General features: G+C 39.3%; 1 protein-coding gene across 9 annotated transcripts in view; it reads right to left on the bottom strand.

Moving 5' to 3' along the window:
* The window catches only part of LOC122806326 (protein unc-13 homolog B-like), a 2,554,726-nt gene that overhangs the window by 2,441,272 nt on the left and 93,138 nt on the right, over positions 1-20,316 (bottom strand). For 8 of the 9 annotated variants that reach the window (XM_044076650.1, XM_044076675.1, XM_044076685.1 and 5 more), the window contains exons 2-3: positions 7,169-9,993; positions 2,772-2,794 (exon numbers count right to left, since the gene is read on the bottom strand). In XM_044076650.1, the coding sequence (XP_043932585.1) occupies positions 2,772-2,794; positions 7,169-9,443 (2,298 nt within the window). In that variant the 5' untranslated portion in view covers positions 9,444-9,993. The remainder of the gene's footprint in view (positions 1-2,771; positions 2,795-7,168; positions 9,994-20,316) is intronic. The other variant, XM_044076667.1, reaches the window with a different exon arrangement.

Below are 20,316 nucleotides of genomic sequence, written 5' to 3'. Positions count from 1 at the left end.
GTGGAGGCCTGGGGAGAAACACTCCAGATGTATATTTAAAACTGCTGCCACACACACACACACACACACACACACACACACACACACACACACACACACACACACACACACACACACACACACTCCTATATCTTTCTATCATAGATGTATTCTCTCTCTCAGTATGTGTATACATACGTGTGTGTGTGTGTGTATGCATATATATATATATATATATATATATGCATACACACACACACACGCACGCATACACATACCTACGAGCTCACAGCTGACTTCAGACCAATGGCTTCCCCTCAAGGAGGTTGACTCGGGGGCAACTTTCCCTTTACCGGATTAGTCTCATTCGTCTAGATAAGAAAACCTTGCAGCAAATGGGCTATGAATACCTTTGTGGCTGGAGACAGGAGTGGAGAAGCTGACCCTTTTATTTTGATCAGGTTGGGACTTTCCAGAGAGACTAAGGCCCAGATGTGCTGACATTACTACGTAGAGGTTACTACCTGCAATCAGATATTGTTTAAGTGCTTGGCTCCACAGGGCAGAGGGGTGGAGCCCTAACTGTAAACCAGGAGACTGAAGTTTGATCAGCAGCCCCAGCACTGGAGAAGCCAGGCAGGCAGGGAGAGAAGTGAAAATCGAAATGCATTGCCCAATCGCCTCTTACAGTGGATAGCAGTGGGCTACATGCACTTAGAGAGCACAAGGAAAGTGGGATTTCTTTGGCAGAGACTACAGGTATCTAATTTCTATGTTTCAGTGTTGGAAAAAGGGCTGCTTGCTGGGAAACTCTTCTGCAGAAGTAAGAAATCATGAGTGCTGTTAGCTCATTGCAAATCCCCTTCTGCATACTGAACTGTGTGTATGGAGGCAGGCTATGATAAAAAAAAGTCCCTAAACCTCTCACTGATGCCAGTGTTAATGACAGACCCTCTCAGCTGACTCTCATTCTCAGTGATGAAAGAATAAAATGGTCAACTAGCCAGGAAGAGGCTGATGATCTGAAGGCTGTGGGGACAAAATGTGCAAACAAAAATAGCTGTCATTTAGAAGTATCCCCAACCTCTCTACAAAGTGGAGAATGCTGGCCCAAACTTTCAGTATGCCTGGCCCCCACTCTCCACCAGTATGCAAAATGGCCGGCCCACCCCGTGCATTATTCCATCCCTACCCAAAGAGAAAACCAAGCAGATATAGCCTTATCATTCCTGCTTTCCCAGTTAGCTGTAAAATGTACCCAAGTAAGTAATCAAACTCCTGTCATGTGGGACATAGTCAAGGCTTTATGCCTCTTTACCAACAGAGCTAGTTCCAGCAGTTAGATAGGACAATTAAAATTTCCACTGTGTGATAAAAGGCAATGATGAAATTAATTAATTTATTTTTTGATGATCTCATTAAGGCCATTAATTTCCCATTTAATATCAGAATTTAAGACAAGTACCTTTTACTTAAAAGAAGAAGAAAAGTTTTAATGACCGCTACGTTACTGTCCTGGAGTGAATAGTCTAACAAACAGTAACCTGCAGCTGGAATAATTTTGCTTGGGTTACAAATTAATAATGAATCTACATCCCATAACTGCCATGCAAGTATCTCTCTGAATCGCATTTTATCAATAAATGAAATGTCCTATGGTATAGATTTAAATAAACGGTACCTTTGCAAATGCAGGTACATGCCTTAGCCTTTGCTTATGCTCATTACACACGCTCTTCCTTTCCTTCACATTGCTGCTCTTGGTTGGTAAAAACCTTAAGCTGTATTTCTATAGTTCTGGACCTACACAACAGTGTAAGCAACTGTCTGAAAGCAGTAACATGTCTTGGTATACAGACTACATGTAAGTGCTATACAAATCTAGATTCTTTTTCTCCAATACTTGAATTTAAACAATATTTAATCTTAATGTTTAAAGTATGAAGCTGCAATTCACATTCATGCTTTCCTTAAAATTGTTGCTCTGGTCACTGTACATTTCATCAAACTGGTTGTTTCCCTTTAATATGGGGTCTGAAACTCAAATGGCTAAGAGGTCTGTACGAAGATTAGTACACTCAACTATCACAGAATCCACATGTCGTCTGAAAAGCTAGAAATGTACTACAGAAAGAAGTTTCCCTTATTCAGAATTATGCTGACTTGAGGGCCGTTTGAGGCCTGAGAACCAGCTTTAATTCAATGTGAATGCAGTGAACATAGAAAGAAGCTTGTTTATTAGTATTCAATCTCTGACAGTTCAACAAAAATACTAAAATTTCCCTTTCAGTAATTAATCATCAAAGAGTCTCTCTCTAGTGTGAGAAACCAGTCTTACAATTTAGAGTATGACAACTTAGCAGACAGTCAAGCAGAAGGTCACTAAAGATGGAATTGCTCATAGTCACACTGATCGAAATCTCACTCATTAATGCTGTACTCAGCTTTCACGAACATATCAAAGGGGATCATTACCAAACCTGCGACAGTTGATAAGCTGCCCATGTAATCACAGTTCACACAGGCAGTAACATTCTACATAAATTTACATTTTCGCTGAAATACCACTCTTACATCACCTAAAGCATTATCAGAAGAATTTTCACAGAATTAAACCCAAGTACTGAACAGACTCTTTGGGAATATTTGAACTACATCAAACCAAAAATGAAGACAGCGCACACGCACAAAAATCAAACTTGAAGGTAACTGTGTTTTTGAAGTGGGAGAAAGTAACAGACAGAGTCATGCATACACCGACAGCTGAAAAGGGGTTACATAAAACTGATAACCTGTGCTTCTTCTCCAAATTCTTCTGAAAGAAAACATGGGAAAGATTAGTGTACAATTATACTGTAAGGGATGAAGAAAGCGTGTGTGGCATTTGAAAAGGGAGAAGATATTACTCCTTCTCTACTGTTGTTTACAAAAAGGAACATCACTGGGGATACTGGAATTATTTTTCCTTACAGCTGCTGAAAGCTATGCACCAGAAGGTGTGACGTCCTCAGGCATTCACTATATATGTCTCAGAATTCCTTAAAATGGGTGGTGGGAACAAATGCAGTAGGGAAACGCATAAAAAAGTGAGGTACAAACATTTCTTAACAAACCTCTGTATGATCAAAAAGAGGCCTAGCCACACTGTAATAGGGTTAGTAAAACAACACACCATATGCTTACAACAGTAATATAAAAATTTACCTTAATGATGTGAGCAAGTCATTCAAAACCAATGCATAGCACAGAAGTTCTGTATGTTAGTATTTTTTTATACGTGCACCTAAAATAGTGTTTTTGTTAACAGCTGAAATAAGCAAGAGTCAGATTACAGAAACACCCCCTCCGCAAACTTAAAAAAATGAATGCCAGACAATTGCTTGGATATGAAAAACATTCATAAAATATGTTGCTTCCCCTTAAATATGCTGTTTCTCCTTAAAACTTTATCTGACAATGCAGTGTTCTTTATTTTGAAACTACCCATTGCTCTGGTGGCATCAACAACCAATAAATAACTAAACCCACTACTGTAATGACAGCATAATAACTACAGGAGAAACCAATAGCAAAAAAACACTTCTAAACAGCAAATAAAACACATTTCTTGCATGTTGAATGTCTCTCTCTTTTCCATGCACATACTATTTATTAGTCTAAACACAGAAGTGTGTACTAATACTAACCAAGCAGACAAATAACTGCAAAAAAAGATTGTGAGCTTTACCAGTGAGCAACTACCATTAACCATCTTCATACTAGGCCAATTCATTGATACAAAGATTACCTTGTCTAAACTGTAAGCAATCCTAATTCTGTTAACACCTGCGCTCTATAAGGTTGCATAGGGAATTGAATGAAAGTAAACTGATGGAAGCTCACTTTTACTCCAGGGAGCTAGTGTGACATTACCTGTGCAGGCTGTCATTTATCAAAACACTGTCTTGGCCAATACATAAGTTGGTGGTGCAGGACAGCTGCAAGCATAGAAACGTTAATACACAAATACAGTCATGTCATGTCATGCACATCACTGTATGGGGGAGCTATGCACCAGACGGTGTGACGTCCTCAGGCATTCACTATATATGTCTCAGAATTCCTTAAAATGGGTGGTGGGAACAAATGCAGTAGGGAAACGCATAAAAAAGTGAGGTACAAACATTTCTTAACAAACCTCTGTATGATCAAAAAAAGAGGCCTAGCCACACACTAATTTTACTTTCAGTATGTTTTTTTTTTTTTTACTGGAGTACAATACATTCTACTAAACTGTGTGCAATTCAGATGGAACTCTGCTGTTATCACAAAACGTACACTATCCTACAGTTGGAATCACAGCAAGAGACAGTGGCTACATATCTAGCAAGCCTCAGGTTATAACCTAGGCTGGAATACTCTGGTGAAAATGACCCCAGTGTTGGGCAGTTACCTACTACACAAAAAACAGAACCATGCAAAATACTCCCAGGACTGCATTTGTAATCAGGCACCAACATTAATGAGTCATTTTCAGTCAAAATTAATTTAGTCACACAGGTAGCTCAGTAAACTGAACCACTAAGTGTCACCTCATGTTTCAAGTCATATGGACACTAGGACAATTCTGGGACGTTTTATTTTAGAATACATTTTCTGCTTCTATTCAATTGTTAAGCCAAAAGGCTGCACTCATACTGCACATATGATCACCTACTATGGAGGCCTTTATTAGCAACTGTTCTATAATGCTGACATGCTTTGTTCCTAACACAGGTGCATAAAAATTAGAAAAAGCCACAATATTAGCCCAGGTGATAAGGCATGCAAGGCTATCGATCCTAACAGCAACACGTGAACATTCGTAACAAACTTTCAACACTGCTTCCTTTTCCACAAACATGCACTGTATTTTGAAAATGTGCATGGGTTTCAGTTAGCATTTTTGTCTGAACCATGTCATAACTCCACTCATACTAGCACTCTCACAACTTAGTTTGGCATATGCAATTATAGTACACTGAAAAGGTAATGCTGCTAAAGTGGTAACTTCATTCTACAAGGTACAATGGATAAAATATGGCAAACTGATTTATTTACTTGCAGTTGTTTACTAGAGCAGAACACTGATGCATCTGGGCTAATTTCAGGCTTAGGCCACACAAATGAAAATCACTACAATACAAAAAAGCTGCATCTGCGGTTATCAGAGAATAAAACATCATTTATTCTCTGACTGGTGTTTATGATGTGTTAAAAGGATATAGTTCAAAAATTTAATAAGGAAGGCATTTTTCAAAAATTGATAGGAAAACCATGGCCTAATGTTTACAAACTCAGCAGCAATATATATTTTAGATGTTTTGTCTTTGCCTGAGCAGGTGTAAATAATGTTCTGACTTTTCTTCTTCTGTAATAGATACAAATAACAGGAACTCTTGCACTGCGTAATACTTGTATGTCATGGTGAATACAGTTATTTACTTTGTTTACTTATTTTCTCTAGTTAATCCACATAGAACATTTATCCAAACAAGACTTCAATTCCATACCTGGGATATCGTATCACAGGTACCAAGACTACAGAGTTGGTTACGCTGGTTCCAACTTTGGGTCCCAGGGCTGAAGCCAGTACTACCCTAAGGGTAGGCAAGTGACAAAATACTATTGACGTGCCTCTATCCTAACTCATTTTTTGTGCAGACTATCAAACTCTGCTGATCAGAACACTTTTTATCAGAATAAATGTTGTCACATTTCTTAAAATGTGATAAGGAAGACTTTTTTCCAAATTTACAGGGAAACCACACACTAATGTTTAAAAACTCAGCAGTAACATGTTTTTCTGGTTAAAAGGAACATTTTTTACTTTGTACTCAATACAGGGTGTAAGAAGCTATGCAATTCAAAATGTGTTTTACTTTCAGCACATATGGAAGTTGGATTCCCACTTGCTGATATCTGGACAATTACTGCTATCACTATTCATTTGTTTATAGGTCAAACACTCCTTCCAGTTATCGGGACAGCACTTTAACACAGGTAAAGTGCATCAGGTTATCAGAGAGGCTGCTGATGAGGTGAAACGACGACAGCTTGTCAATAAACATAACAGAGGATTTCCTACCCAACAGAACAGAAAACAGCCTTAGATGTCTGCTTATTTCTTGTAACCAGACATGCAGTGTCTATATCAAAGACTAGGACTCTGGAAAGATGGTTATTCAAGCAACTATCTTAAAGTCAACTGTGAATTACCAGGACCTGAGATGAAAGCATAAAGGAGCATCAGTTAAACCAAAACTGAAATACAAGAAAATAATATGGAAACTAACTTTCATTCTTGTCAGTTTAACAGTGGCCACATTATATTTGGTTAATGGCTCCCGGTAGACATTTGTTATGCAACACATGCCAATGATGTTGCAAATTATAAAGTATACCTTTAAAGCAACAAAATATATGCAGCTTTCATGTGTGGCCCTCATCTTTTCATACAGGCTGTCCTCTTATCAGCTTGAGCTTTACAGGTTGCATGAAGATTTATCATAAATATTCCTGCGTAGAACTTGTGCTGCTCTACTGACTGTGTATTACGCATGGAAATGAAACATCATTTTGTTTAATGGAACTACTTTCAACACAGATGCACGGTTCAGATTACTCAGTGCTTATTGCTGGTATCTACATACCCCTCATTTCATTACAAAGGATATTTGCATCCTGCTTGAGTCCACATCTTAAGCTTCATCTCATCCTCCTGAAACATACAAGCACAGATGCAAAATCCTCTGAAAGAGCAAAGCAATCCCCAGCAACCAGCTGTGGTGTAATAACCAATGCGGGGAGAAACAGGAGGATGAATTGTAATTAAAAATAACAGATTTCATAAAAATTCCTTTATCCCCAAACAGTGGACTAGACAGTAAAAATAATCGCCATCATTTCAATATTGTATATACTTTTGTAGATGGAAATGCAGACCTGCTTAATAAGTACTTCTAATAGCTGTTCAGCTTTACATGTGTTGCTGTCCAGACATACAGGAAATGTATTCATTAAACACACAAAGCAGCCCAGCCTTTTACAGTACTTTGTAATCATTCATGGACAAAGTTTTGTTCATTTATTGCAGCATCAGGCAAACTACATACATGCAGAACAAAAGCACACATCAGTATTTAACAAGGATATTTTTAAAGCATGTTACCTGGGTTCCACTCATCCACTGATGTCCTGTAAGAGTCCCATACAACATCTTTCAGATACTGTTTCTGCATTTGCCGTTTCTCCCTTAGAACATTCTTAAAGTTGTTTAAACACTTGTTAAGATATATGGTCTCAGCACAAACCTGCTCCATCTTTTTTAAGTTGTGAGCAGGGCACTCAGAAATTCCGCTTTGGTCTTCATGAAAATCAGAACCGTGTCCCTCACTACAGGTTGGATGGGTCTTGTCCGAACAAGACTCTGATATGGAATGTACCGATAACAGAGAATGAGGTGAACCATGGCACCCTGGTGACATACTGTCAGATTCAAAACACTGGTGTCCTTTGCATTCTGAAAAATTTAATTTGCCTGTCTGGTCATCTTGACTGTTTTCTTGGCAGACATCTGAACTGCTTTCCCTGGGGAAACATACATCTCCATTCTGCAGATTTTCCATTGTTGACCGTTTTGGACAAGTGCAAATTTCTGCTTGAAAGTTCTCTGGATTTGACTCGGGGAAGGATTCTGGAGTAAAAGAACCAGTACTTTCCAGTCTGTGAAACAACTCCTTCAAGGCAGATCGAAAGTGTTGTAAAGCCTTCCCCAGCTTATTGACATAAAACTTCATGTCCACAAGATCAATATTTTCTTCAGAAGAGCCCAGGTAATACTGAGAATTCTCATAAACCTCCCTTAGTGCCTGATCCAACTGTTCTTGGTCACCAATGTCTGCATATACAGTCTTCAATACTTGAATCCCCGGAAAAACAGGAATCCTTTTTCCAGCTTCATCACCAAGTAAAGATGAAGAGTTGTGAAACTCTTTGCTTTTACAGTCATTTACCGATTGCACTTTTAGCTTTTCAGACCTGAAATCATTTGACTCTGACCTTACGTCTGTCCTTAATAATTTTGTTTGTTGTTCAAAAACACCAGAAATTGATCCCTTCTGTACACTAAGAAAGTCATCAGCTGTATCTGCTTCTTCTAGCGTGCTATGGGAATAACTACCTAGTTCTGACAGCCTAGGATGCCTGGAGGTACTTCTCTGGTGAAATGGAGATAGACTCAGTAATGAAGAATTGTCTGGAATGTCTCGGTTATGTAATTTAGACAAGTATTCTGAAGATTTTACAGGAAAATGCTGTGGAGAAAAACTGCTGTGTGGGACCTTTTTATGCAATTCAACTACATGACTCATTTTCTTAGCTGGAGACTTTACTTCCATGCAACCAGACACTTCCCTGTAAACTGCTTCACGTCTACGAAGCTCTGCGGTTCTTCTGTCACCTGAGTCTACTGAACTGCAGGACATCAGTTTCGATTTTTTTTCTGATGACCCTTGCATTAAGGGCAGTGACTGCCTCCGTTGTGATCCTTGACCAGTAATGGAAATCCTAACACCTGAATGTTGTAAAATATTAGAAGTGTTTTTCAGAATTATGTCCCAGTCTTCCCTGCGTACAAATTTCACAAGGACTGGTCTTGGTGTTCCACTCTCAGCTGCAGCAGTACCTTCCCTACAAGCTTCCCAGATTGCAAAGTCATGTTTTGCAGCATTAAAAAAACTACAGTCTGATAAAATATGTTTTATTACCTCTGTTGTCTTTTCTTCAGGAAGTTCGGGAACTTCATGGAAATACAAGCTAAATACTCTATTTTTTGACGGTGTACGCAATATGGGGCATGGTTTAGTTGCTGAATGTTTCCTGGAGGCCCAAAAACTAATCTGCATATCCTCTATGTCCCCCAGTACAGTATCAACACAGCAGGAAACCTCATCCATAGATCCTTTTATTGAGCTCAAATGCTGTCGCAGTCCTGCTATTTCTTCTTGAAGCTCACTAATTCCTTGAAGCTCCTTTACAATATGCTCAATGACATCACTAGAGTGGTCCAAAGGCATGTGATTCCCGTCCTCAAGTAGCTCTGAATCTGACAAAAGCATATTAGTGTTGCTCTCATCATCAGGTTTAATACTGTTCATGGAAATGTCTAGATCATCTGAAATGTCCAGATCATCTGAATTTGACGAGCTGTTCGATGAATCGACATGTTCACTTACACAAGTCCGCATACTTTCACACTCAATCTGCTCAACACAGCAAGGTGTTTCAGTATTTCCATCCTCAGCTGCTGCTTCTTCTTCTTCAATGTAGAGGTCATTCAGTTTTGTGTCTTCACCATTGAAGTCCATGGTGGGTGAATCCGTGTGTGTTACATACACAGATATAATGGACTCACCTTCACTCAGTGAAGGATGGCTGTCACCCATGGTTGTCTTCTGATTCAGTGCATCTCACACAGATATATGCATTGCACTTCCACACCTCAGCAGGAACCTACATTTTTTTAATCATTTCTGAACTCTAGCTAGAAAAGTGTTTGCTCAAATGAGTACTGCAGCCTGTTGGGTTCATTTATAATCCAATAAATGAACAATAAAGTATGTACAAAAGGAAATTATGGGACTCATTTACTTTCTTGGAACATTTTTGTAGTGGCATAGCATATATGCCTGCATTATGATATGTACAACACTGATCATCCCCTCACTTCCTTAATCCAGAGTTTTGGATCTCTGGTATCACACAATGGCAATGAATTTGCCTATGAATGTAGATTAAGCTTCGCCAACCCAGAAGGAGGTGCATGCTCAGTTATAAATCCAGATTCCAACAAATTTGTTTCTCATGTTGCCTTCAAGTGGAGAGACTGTGACTATCTGAAAATCTGGTACATTTATGGGTGATTTTTGCAATGATCACGGTCACCAACAGTACTTTAAATCCCGGACTTTCTTGCTGCTGTAAGATTGCAGCTAACTAGAAAAGCAAAATCAGTCAGTCAGGTAACTCAAAGTATTAACATTTTTTTTAACCTTGGACTAATTACATTGCATGATGCAGTGCAGGAACTGTCATATTAAACATGCTTATTCTAAATATGCAAAATACTACTGGTACAACTGCAGAAGTCTGACCAATGACAAGTTAAATTCTTCAAACAACTTTTGGGAACAATGAATGTAACGTAGAAAGGATCAGAAATTCCAAGATACCTACTAGATTTTCATTATGAAAGCAAATGGCAAACTGGAGTACTGCCATTCATTTTACTCTGCAACCCTCCACACCTGTTTCAGACATTTTTTTTTTAACTATACCTTCATAGAGTAAACCCGTTCAGCATAAGTTGCCTCTTATGTGCAATAATCACTGTGCCATGTTCTATGACATCATCAGCTGCAGCTGGTGATTGCTGCTACTAGCAATGTGTGCTGTTCAGAAAAAGAGAATTAATTACCAATTAATTTATATACAATTAAACTATTTCCCACAGGCATAACACATGAAAAAGTTACTCTGTGGCAAAGGAACAGACAAGGTACGAAAGACTGACACCTCTGACATGCATCAGAAGTCATTTGCCGAGAAGGACCATACGTTTGTTGACTGTGGATATTCTTTTTTATGTACGAAGGAGTTTTGAGGAGGTGCATAGGGAATGTGTTCAGTAGGATTTTTTGTCGTTTACCAACAGGTAATCATTAAACCAGTTTATTTTGGTCAGTGGGCATGTGAGAAGTAAGTTACAAGACTCCATCATTTTTTTTAATGGGAGGGTATGTCAGCAGATGGAATGACAGTGCCCTGCCTTGCAAATGTATCTACTCCCCCAGGTTTTCAAAGAGCACACACAACTACTAGAAAAAGTAAGTATGAATGGGATAGGAAGTTTCAAAAGAGACAAGAAATCATTTCCGTAATAAAATTCATAAATGGCATGACTGAAAGGGCTCTTTTGAACAGAAGGCCATTTGTAGGCTACTACTGAGATATTAGACCAGTGATAGAAGTCTGGCACTATCTTGTGGCTAACGCTGTAAGGAAAATGATTGTATAGGCCATGGTGAAGGGGCTTTATGGCAAAACTGGATAAAATGCTGTATTTGTAAAAGTTGTTAACTCAGATTCAGTGTTACAAAGAAAAATCATCGAATTTGCAAGTACGGTAAACTGTCAGTTAACCAGCACCCATGGGGATTGCTAGATGCCAGATAACTGTAGTTTCTGGTTGCTTAAGAGTGTCTATTAAAATAGGCCTGACTAATACTGTCACCTATACTACTTGTTTGGCTTGACTTGTTCTTATAAGGTGTGTTTCTGCAGGGGGAAGAGAAAGTGCAACATATGAAAATTGTATTATATTTCTTCGATTTTTTTTCTGGATGCCTGATAGTTCTGTTAACTGAGTGTTTACTGTAAAACATCCTGTACAGCATTAGAGTTGAGTGAAGATTAATGTAAGGGTGGAGAAAAATGTTAGTATATTGGTCATACTGAGGTTAACACATTATGTTCAATGGGAGGGTTGTGAGAGTAAATTAAATGCTAAGATTCAAAGCTGTTTTTTTTAACCCATAAAAGTGGTAGGTAATGTCTTGCTATCTCTGTTCAGAATACACCAGTGTTATATGCAGTTTAGGTGTTACCTGAATAGGGACATACATGACAAAAAACAGAGCAGTGAAAAGTCAAAAACAATGTTGGGACTTCAGAGTCTTAAGAAATAAGACCCAAAAATAGAATTATACTGGCTCCTAGGATAAAGGATGAAGAACATGGTTTAAATGTGTAAGGAAGTAAACAGAATGGTAGAAGGGCTGTTCTGATTAGGAAAGATGTGAATCTTTGGAGTAACTGAGTGATGACAGAGGAAGAAAAATTAAAGAAAGTGCTCATAAACTGTAAGCTAATTTATCTAGATAGTTGTGGATCTCTGATTCAACTACTCAACCTTGCAGCAGACTTGTAAGAAAACAGATGATTTCAAAAGGACTTGATGTGTGGATGAAGAGGAGTATGAGCAGCGGTATAGCTATACGCTGGCAGGACAGAAACTTTGATGGACTACACCAAGCAATGGTCTTTTCCTTGTAGCTGGTTTTGCATAGGTTTTGGACACAGTTTCACACACACCACAAGTGCCTATTGGATAAGAAATCAAATTTCCAGGTTCTATTCCTCAAAAGGAAAACCACTGCTGATGTAGTTTCCAAGTGTGCATCAGCAGTCATTTCTTTATTTTAGGGATTTTCCCCATTGTTTGAGTTTACGTGACTGAGGAAATGCTATAAATCCATGGGAGCTTGCCCTCTGCAAAAAGACATGATCTTTGTTATTTTTATTAGACTGAGTTAATGAGATGCAGGGTGGGTAATTCTCAAGTAGAAGTCTGATGAGTCAAAGTGGCCATATACATACACATCTTTTATGTCCTTCAGTTAAAATTTGATTCTGCCAAGAACATGCTGGCATGCACCTTCTTGTAAGCTGTAACTGTGATTATATGAGGTACTGCCAGCTATACCAGGAGAAGTAGGGAAGTGGATGTGTAACATATACCAGTACAGCTAGCTGGAATTTTGTAAAGAATCACGTCATTTGTATACCAAATTGATTTGTAAAGTTGCTTGTGTTAAAATGTACCAAGACTGTGCACTGCTGGACAGAAAAGGAAATATACTTGCATTACTGTAACTGTTCAAATGTACATGTTTTAACAGAGGATACTGGAAGAGAAGAGGTTAATCTCAATCTACCTATCCTTGAAAATAGTTTGAAATTAAATTACCTGGCAAAAGCCAAAAAGACTATCTTACAGTTCTTCATGCAGCCAAAAACAAAAAGTCTGTACTAGGAAGCTTTCTGTATTGTCTTTGGGGTGAACTAATTGCTACTTTGGAAGGGTGGAGGCTTGAATTTTTTTTTTTTTTTGGCTTTAGGAAGCTGCAACAGATCTGTGGAAACCTCTGTGTGTGTGTGTATTATTGACACATGTGCTAAATCCTGGCATTTTCTTTCAATGGGGGTAGGCAAGGGAACCAGAATTTAGATGACCAGATGTATGTGATGTCATTCTGTAATCTAGGACTAAAACTGTGTTTAATACTAGATGAGACTGAAGACTCAATGCAGTCTGTTTTTGGAACCAGACAGAGAAGGACCCCTCACCTACTTCATCTTGCCTTTGTGTAGTAAGTAAACCAGAGAAGAGTAATTCTTTAGGTCAGTCAGGAAAATATAGTGAGATTAGTTAAGTACTGTTTTTCTGTATCTGTGTGTATCTATTCATCTGAGTTGCTTTAATATTTCCTGTGATTGAAACTCTGGTCTTTACTGTAAATAGATATTTACTATTTTCATGTTCTTTTTGTATTTATTATTAACTATATTTAAACTTTTCATTGTGGCTAGTCTATTAGAGAATATTTTAATCTCATAGTATTTATATATATCAGCCTCTCCTGAAAGCCTTGCTAATAGTCAAACTACCATTTGTATTAATGTTAACTTCACTCAGGATACTTGGGTACCCTTGCAAGAGCCTTAGACTAGCTGGCTTTGGAGTGTCTGGTGGTGGTGTAACAACCTTATAGCCTGGGCAGAAGGGGACATAGCTAGTAAATCTGTGCCAGCCTTTCCCAGCTGTGTGTGTGTGTGTGTGTGTGTGTGTGTGTGTGTGTGTGTGTGTGTGTGTGTGTGTGACTGCGTGTTTGAAAATCAAATCTCAAAGAATGTGCATGTCAGCTGTTTGGAGTAGGGACACAAAGCACTGGTTTCACAGAATGGGTGCTGGAAAACTTGGCTTGGACACTCGGTTGAGGTCTCAACTCTATAGTTGTGCCAGGAGGGAGTCTTATCGGGGACCTGGAGGGAGGGAGATAGAAAAATCCAGACAAAGGACTGAGTGCATTTCCTGTGTGTTCTTAAGGGAAATTGTACTTGATGCAGAGAGCTGCATCAGGAAATACTGGGTGTATCCATTTTTTTAAAAAGTGAACGTCCCTCTCCAGTGTGAGTAGTCAGGATTCAGCCTCCTTGATTACTGGCCCAAAGTGAGAACGTCACATATTGAGCAGTGGTGTGGATATTAATTGAACTTCTGTAGCCTGTAAGCAGTTGTCATTAAAGGCATGTATCTTCTCAGCAGCCACAAGCTAAACATACAGAGTTTCATTTTCACAACAGTATTATTATTAATTACACTTTTTTTTCAAAAACAACAGGAAGACACAGGATAGGCTCCAGGTTATAAAACTTTAATCAGCCACAAGCGCTTTCACATCTGCTTCTTCAGGTGTAACATAATGGAATCACATTTACTTTTATCCATAATAACTATAGGCCCTCCCTTTCAGCAGGCCTAATTACTATTGTGTCATTCTTCTGTAAACCCAGTAAAGCTTCATTTTGTTTAGTTATAAGACTTGCAGCCTTTGAATTTCCCGCTACCTATAAGAGAACAGAAGGTACCTGTTTAAAACAGCAGAATAGAGGTCGCAGCAGGAACAAGAGGAAACACGATGGGCTGATGAGAGTCCATACAACATTCAATCAAAGAAAGACTTAGTGTGGAATTTATCCAGTTATGTTCTGTCTGAAGATGAGTTTAATTTGTTACAAAAAGGACTGTCTTTTATACCCACTGGTAGGTCTGATTTTACAGGTGTCATATTTGATACAAAGCTGTTTACACGTAAATTGATGTTAAAAATGCAGTTAATGGTACAGAGACTACACAAATGCAAGATAGTAATGTTTGTAAAAAAACTAGCATATTTATGCCTGCAGTTAACCCATTAGTCAATGTTTTGAAAAAAATGTGCATAGAGGATGTACACAAATTGAATGATTATAATAGGCAGAAACATTATAAGGGGCAAAAGTCTTATAACTTAACAAAATGAGAGCATGAAGCTTTACTGGGTTTACAGAAGAATGACACAATAGTAATTAGGCCTGCCGAAAGGGAGGGCCTATAGTTATTATGGATAAAAGTAAATATGATTCCATTATGTTACACATGCTGAAGGAAGATGTTTTTTACAAGAAATTGCCATCGGCCAGGGTTAAGCTGTTCATAGAAAAAGTGCATAAGCAATTAAAAGATATGTTTTCGAATGGCAAGATGGATAGTAGTCTATTATACTTCTTTATGGTTATCTCACCCACTACACCCATTATTCAAGGTTTGCCTAAGCTACAAAAGAGCACTACTGACCCATCCATGAGACCTATAGTGTCTGGAAGAAACTATTGCACTGAAACTGCATCCATTTTATTGAAAAGAGTTTGAGACCACTTTTAAATAGTAGAGAGCACATGTAAAGAGATAGAACAGTTTTTGAGAGATCTTCACAATTTCAACAATAACAACCCTACTAAAGGTTTTTTTATGGCAATACTTGATGTTGTCACTCTTTTTACATTTACATCTAATATGATTGGGTTGGAAAATTTAACTAGGTTTATGGAAATGTATTCCGATTTCTCTGAAAGTAAAATTATATTAATTAGGAATTTACTGAGCATTGTCTTAGAAAATAATGTTTTTCTGTTTGGTGATGACCTATACTGGCAGCATAATAGCATAGCTATGGGCACATCTTGTGCCAATAGCTATGCCAATGCTGTCATGGTTGTATGGGAACATGAGTATTTATTGTATGGCCCATATCAAAGCAATGTTTTTTTTTTTTTGTTGATTTGTAGATCTTTTTATTTTATGGGCTGGTGCAGAAAAGGAGTTCTCGGAATTTCTATGTACTTGAATGCAAACACTACTTTTTAAAGATTTACATCTGTTGTTTCATATGAGAGAATAAACTTTTTGGATGTTCAATTAAATATTTAAAAAGGGAGCATATATACATGCCTGTACAGGAAGGAATGTTAGGTTAACCATCTCTTAAATAGAGGAAGTATTCACCCTACCTATGCGTTTGACAAGGTCATTAGGAATCAGGTTTTCAGAGAGTCTAGGTTGAACGTGAGGGATGCAGATTTCCATCAACAATTGAATACTATGAGGAATGAATTACTGGCCAGAGATTATGGGGACAAATATATATAGAAACAGATACAAATAGTAGTTAACTTGCGACATACTAAGGCTAGACCTTATTATTCGGATAGATGGTCTGAGGAAAAAGAGACCAGTGGTGACATGCCTAAGTTAAAAGTGCCATTAAGCTTTTCTAGTGATGCCAGGTCTTATATGAACATTATACGTAAAAATTGGGGGATACTGACCATTGATAAGGCGGTCACAAAATGGATAGAGAATGAACCTAAATTTTTGTTTAGAAATCAAGTGTCTTTGAAAAGACATTTATGTGTATCCAGAGAAAAGAACACACATATGGGTGGAATGGCAAATAAGCCTTTTGGCAAATGTTCATATTGTGGATATATAGATATAAGCAATTAACTTTTGCATCCAGATCAGGACCAGCTATATAAATTTAAAGTACACGCTACATGTGATACACAGCACATAGTGCATCTACTGCATAATATGCAAGAAATTTAATATTGGGAAAACAGACCGCACACTTAAGGAGAGGATTAGAGAACACATTTATCACATAGGCAAACAAAGCAGAAGTAATGACCTGGCCAAACATGTTATAAATACTAATAGTCAACATAAACTTAAGTTTATGGCCATTGCTAGGAGTTTTGTGAGTTTGAGGGGGAGGGACACATGCAATAAAACAGAGGAACTGGAAGCTAGATGGATAGTTTTATTCAGAGCTGAGATGGGACATAGTCTCAATGAACAAATACCACTGAGACCAAAGTTGAAGGCTACACCTCTACATAGGTAAAGTAGCTGTTTTTAAGAACATGTATTTTAATTGTGTGTGTTTATATTGCATAAAGTATATAAGAAATATACATTTTAGGATATTCTTTGAACATTTAGTTGTGGTTACCATACAGCTTTAATATTTTATAGTAATGGAATGTATATAGTCATGTGATGAACTGTTGTCATGTGATGCATTCAGCAATGTTTAAAAGTATGACTGCACCTGAAGAAGCAGATGTGAAAGCGCTTGTGCCTGCTTAAAGTTTTATAACTTGGAGCTTATGGGTCCTCCTGTTGTTTTTAGATACTTTGCTGTAGCATTGCTGTGGACTTAGGGACCTGCAAACGAGTGTTTTTTATTGTTCTTGCTGGGATTTTTTTTTTTTACTAGTTTAGTTAAGTCAGGGAAAGCAGGTAAAGATGTCAGCAGAAGATTATGTCAAGCTGAGAAAGAACCAGTTGGCCAAGATGTGTGAAGCCAAAGGATCGGTGTATGCCAACCTGACTAAAGAGGAAATTATTTCAGCCTTAGTTGCAGCTCAGACCAGCAACCAGGAGGGCAACCAGTTTGGTAACGGTGATGTACAAATCCTCAAAAGCAGGACAGCTCACCTTTCCCTCAGAGGACTTAAAATCTGTCTTGAATTAAACAGACTTGAACTAGAGGGCAAAAGTTTGGAACTAGAAGCAGCAGAGAGACTGTGGCATTTGGAGGTCTAAGTATAATCAGCAGAGAGAATGTGGTATTTAGAAGCTGAAGAAAATGAGAAGCAGTGTCCAGATGAGGAGGAGATGCTGACTCTTCTCCAGCATCATGGTGGTAATGGGGAAGAGACTAACCGAAACCCAGAAGCAATAAAGGTCAGCAAATGTCTTCCACAGTTTAAACAGGGTGATCACTTTGATAGTTTTATTCATATACTTGAAAGGGTATGTGAATAGTATAATGTCGATCAAGGGCTCTGGGTATGGATCTTGACCCCCCCTTACTCCACGGTAAAGCTATAACTGTGGCTTCTAAACAGCCTGATACTGATTGTTTAAATTATGATAAAGTACAAAAATATTTAGTTGAATGTTTTAAGTTAACACCTGAAGCTTACAGAAAAAGGTTTTGTGAGCACAGACAGAAGGCAGATGAAAGTATCCTTGACTATATCGCAGAGTTAAGCACTTATTTTCATAGGTGAGTAAGCGGGTGTCAGCTCAGACCTTTTGGTGAGGGAACAAGCCCTTAGCACTCTGCCTGAGGAAATGAGAATCTGGTTGGCAGGCCAAGAGTGTAACTCTGCAGATGAGCTGAGGAAAAAAGGGGATCTCTACTTAGCAAGCAGGGTACGACTGGACAGGAAGGGGATACCCAGTGCTGCACATGGATAAAAGGGAACCCAAGTTGGGCAGCTTAAATCACCCCAACAGAGTCCACCAGTAACAGGGGAAGCCACTAGTTCAGGAACATGGCCAGGATCAAGGTTTAAATGTTTTAAATGTAACCAGAGGGGATATGTATCATACAGATGTCCACAGAGACAAGGTGGGGAACAAAGATGAGGGCGCTAGCAAGTGGGAATAACAGCATATCAGTGGTAATATGTATGGAGATAATAGTGGTAGCAAACTATCACCAGAGGTTATACCCTAGCTTATTGGATGGAAAACAGGCCACTGCTGAGAGAGACACAGCATCTGACATAACCATTGTGAAGGCTGCAGTGATTAAAGAGGAGCAGTACTTGTTTGGGAAGTCCACTCTGGTCAGAGCTTTAGGAGGGACCCCATTCCAAATGCCTTTGGCCAGGGTTCACCTTGACTGGGAAGGTGGAAAAGGAAGCAAGCAAGTAGGTGTTTTTGAGGATTTCCCTGCAGATGTCTTGACAGGGAATGACTTTGATAATGCAGTACCTTGTGTGCATGTAGTCGGGCTTGGAGACAGGCATGTGGGTCTGGTAGCTTGGCAGAGACCCACACAGACCTCACACCTGAAGCCAGGACTGGCGAGTTGGCTATTTTAGGGAGGGAGCAACCCTGTAGCAGAGAGCCTGAAGGTGAGCCACAGCTGTTGGTAGGTAGTATTCCCTTGGACAGGGTGACTGCAAGGACTGAGGTGAGTGGTAGTACCCAGGCTGACAGTCAGGCACCACTGTCAGGGGATACCAGACTTCCTGTAGAAGGGGAGTTGGGAAGAGTTACAAAGATAGAGCTGAGACAGGCTAAACTCTTGGACTCTACACTGAGAGGCTTAAGGGAGTTAGCTAGAAAGGCTCCTGAAAAGGGTAGTTTTTTATACTGGAACAAAGGGTTACTGTACAGAGAGTGGACCCCTGAGGGAGAGCTAGAGGGTGAGGTAATACAGCAGCTGGTAGTGCCTAGTTCCTACCATCTGGCACGTCTAGCCATAGCCCATCACATTTCTTTTGCTGGTCATATGAGCATTGTGTAGAACTTTTACTGGATTGGGATTGCAGGGGATGTAACAGGGTACTGCAGGACCTGTAAGCAGTGCCAAAGTGTAGGCAAGGCAGGTGACAACATTATGGCTCCTTTAATGCCCTTGCCTGTGATTCAGGACCCATTTCAGAGGGTAGATATGGATATTGTGGAGCCTCCGAGTATCCCAAGTTCCACAGGGAAAAAGTATATCCTGGTGGTAGTAGATTATGCCACTAGATACCCTGAGGCAGTGGCTCTTTCCTCCATCGAGGCAGAGAAGGTGGCAAATGCTTTGTTAGAGATTTTCAGCAGGGTAGGTTTCAAAAGAGAAATACTGAGTGACAGAGGTGCCAATTACATGTCCTACCTGCCGGCTTGTCTGTGGAAGTGTTGTGGGGTGAAGCACCTAACAAATCCACCCCCTAACATTCCTAGACTAATGGTCTTTTGGAGAGGTTAAACTCTACACTATAGACCATGCTATGGGCATTTGCAGATCAATTTAAGAGACAGTGGTACAAATATTTGACCCATCTGCTGTTTGCATACAGAGAGGTACTCCAAGAATCCACAGGTTTTTCACCCATTGAGTTGCTGTATGGGCATAGATTGATGGGGCCTTTAAATTTGATTCGTGATGAGTGGAAGGGTGAGTGTGAATCTCACAAGGAGTCTATTGTGGCGTATGTTCTAAACCTCAAGGACAAAGCTTAGGGAGCTCACGAGCTTGGCCCAGAAGAACCTGGCAGTAGCCCAACTGCAGAAAAGGTTTGGTAGGACAGGAATGCTCGAGCCCAAGTATATGCTGTGGGACTGCAGGTCATGGTGCCCATTCCCGTCAGACACAATAAGCTGCAAGTAGCTTGGGAGGGACTCTTCAAAGTGGTAAGGAAGGTCAGTGATGTTAACTACATGCTAAAACTGCTAGGCAAGAGGCAAGGGCACAACCTGTGCCATGTTAACATGCTGAAGCCTTACCAAGATAAGGAGGCCCTTGCAGTAAGAGGCAGGAGGAGTCTGAGAGGGATCTATAGCTACATCGAGCCAGCCAGCAAAAA

The sequence above is a fragment of the Protopterus annectens genome, chromosome 1.part1 (assembly GCF_019279795.1).
Source record: "Protopterus annectens isolate FY-2018-M chromosome 1.part1, PAN1.0, whole genome shotgun sequence".
In the NCBI taxonomy this organism is placed as follows: Eukaryota; Metazoa; Chordata; order Ceratodontiformes; family Protopteridae; genus Protopterus; species Protopterus annectens.
The sequence above is the reverse complement of the archived record's forward strand: the minus strand, read 5'-3'. Positions and strand labels throughout refer to the sequence as shown.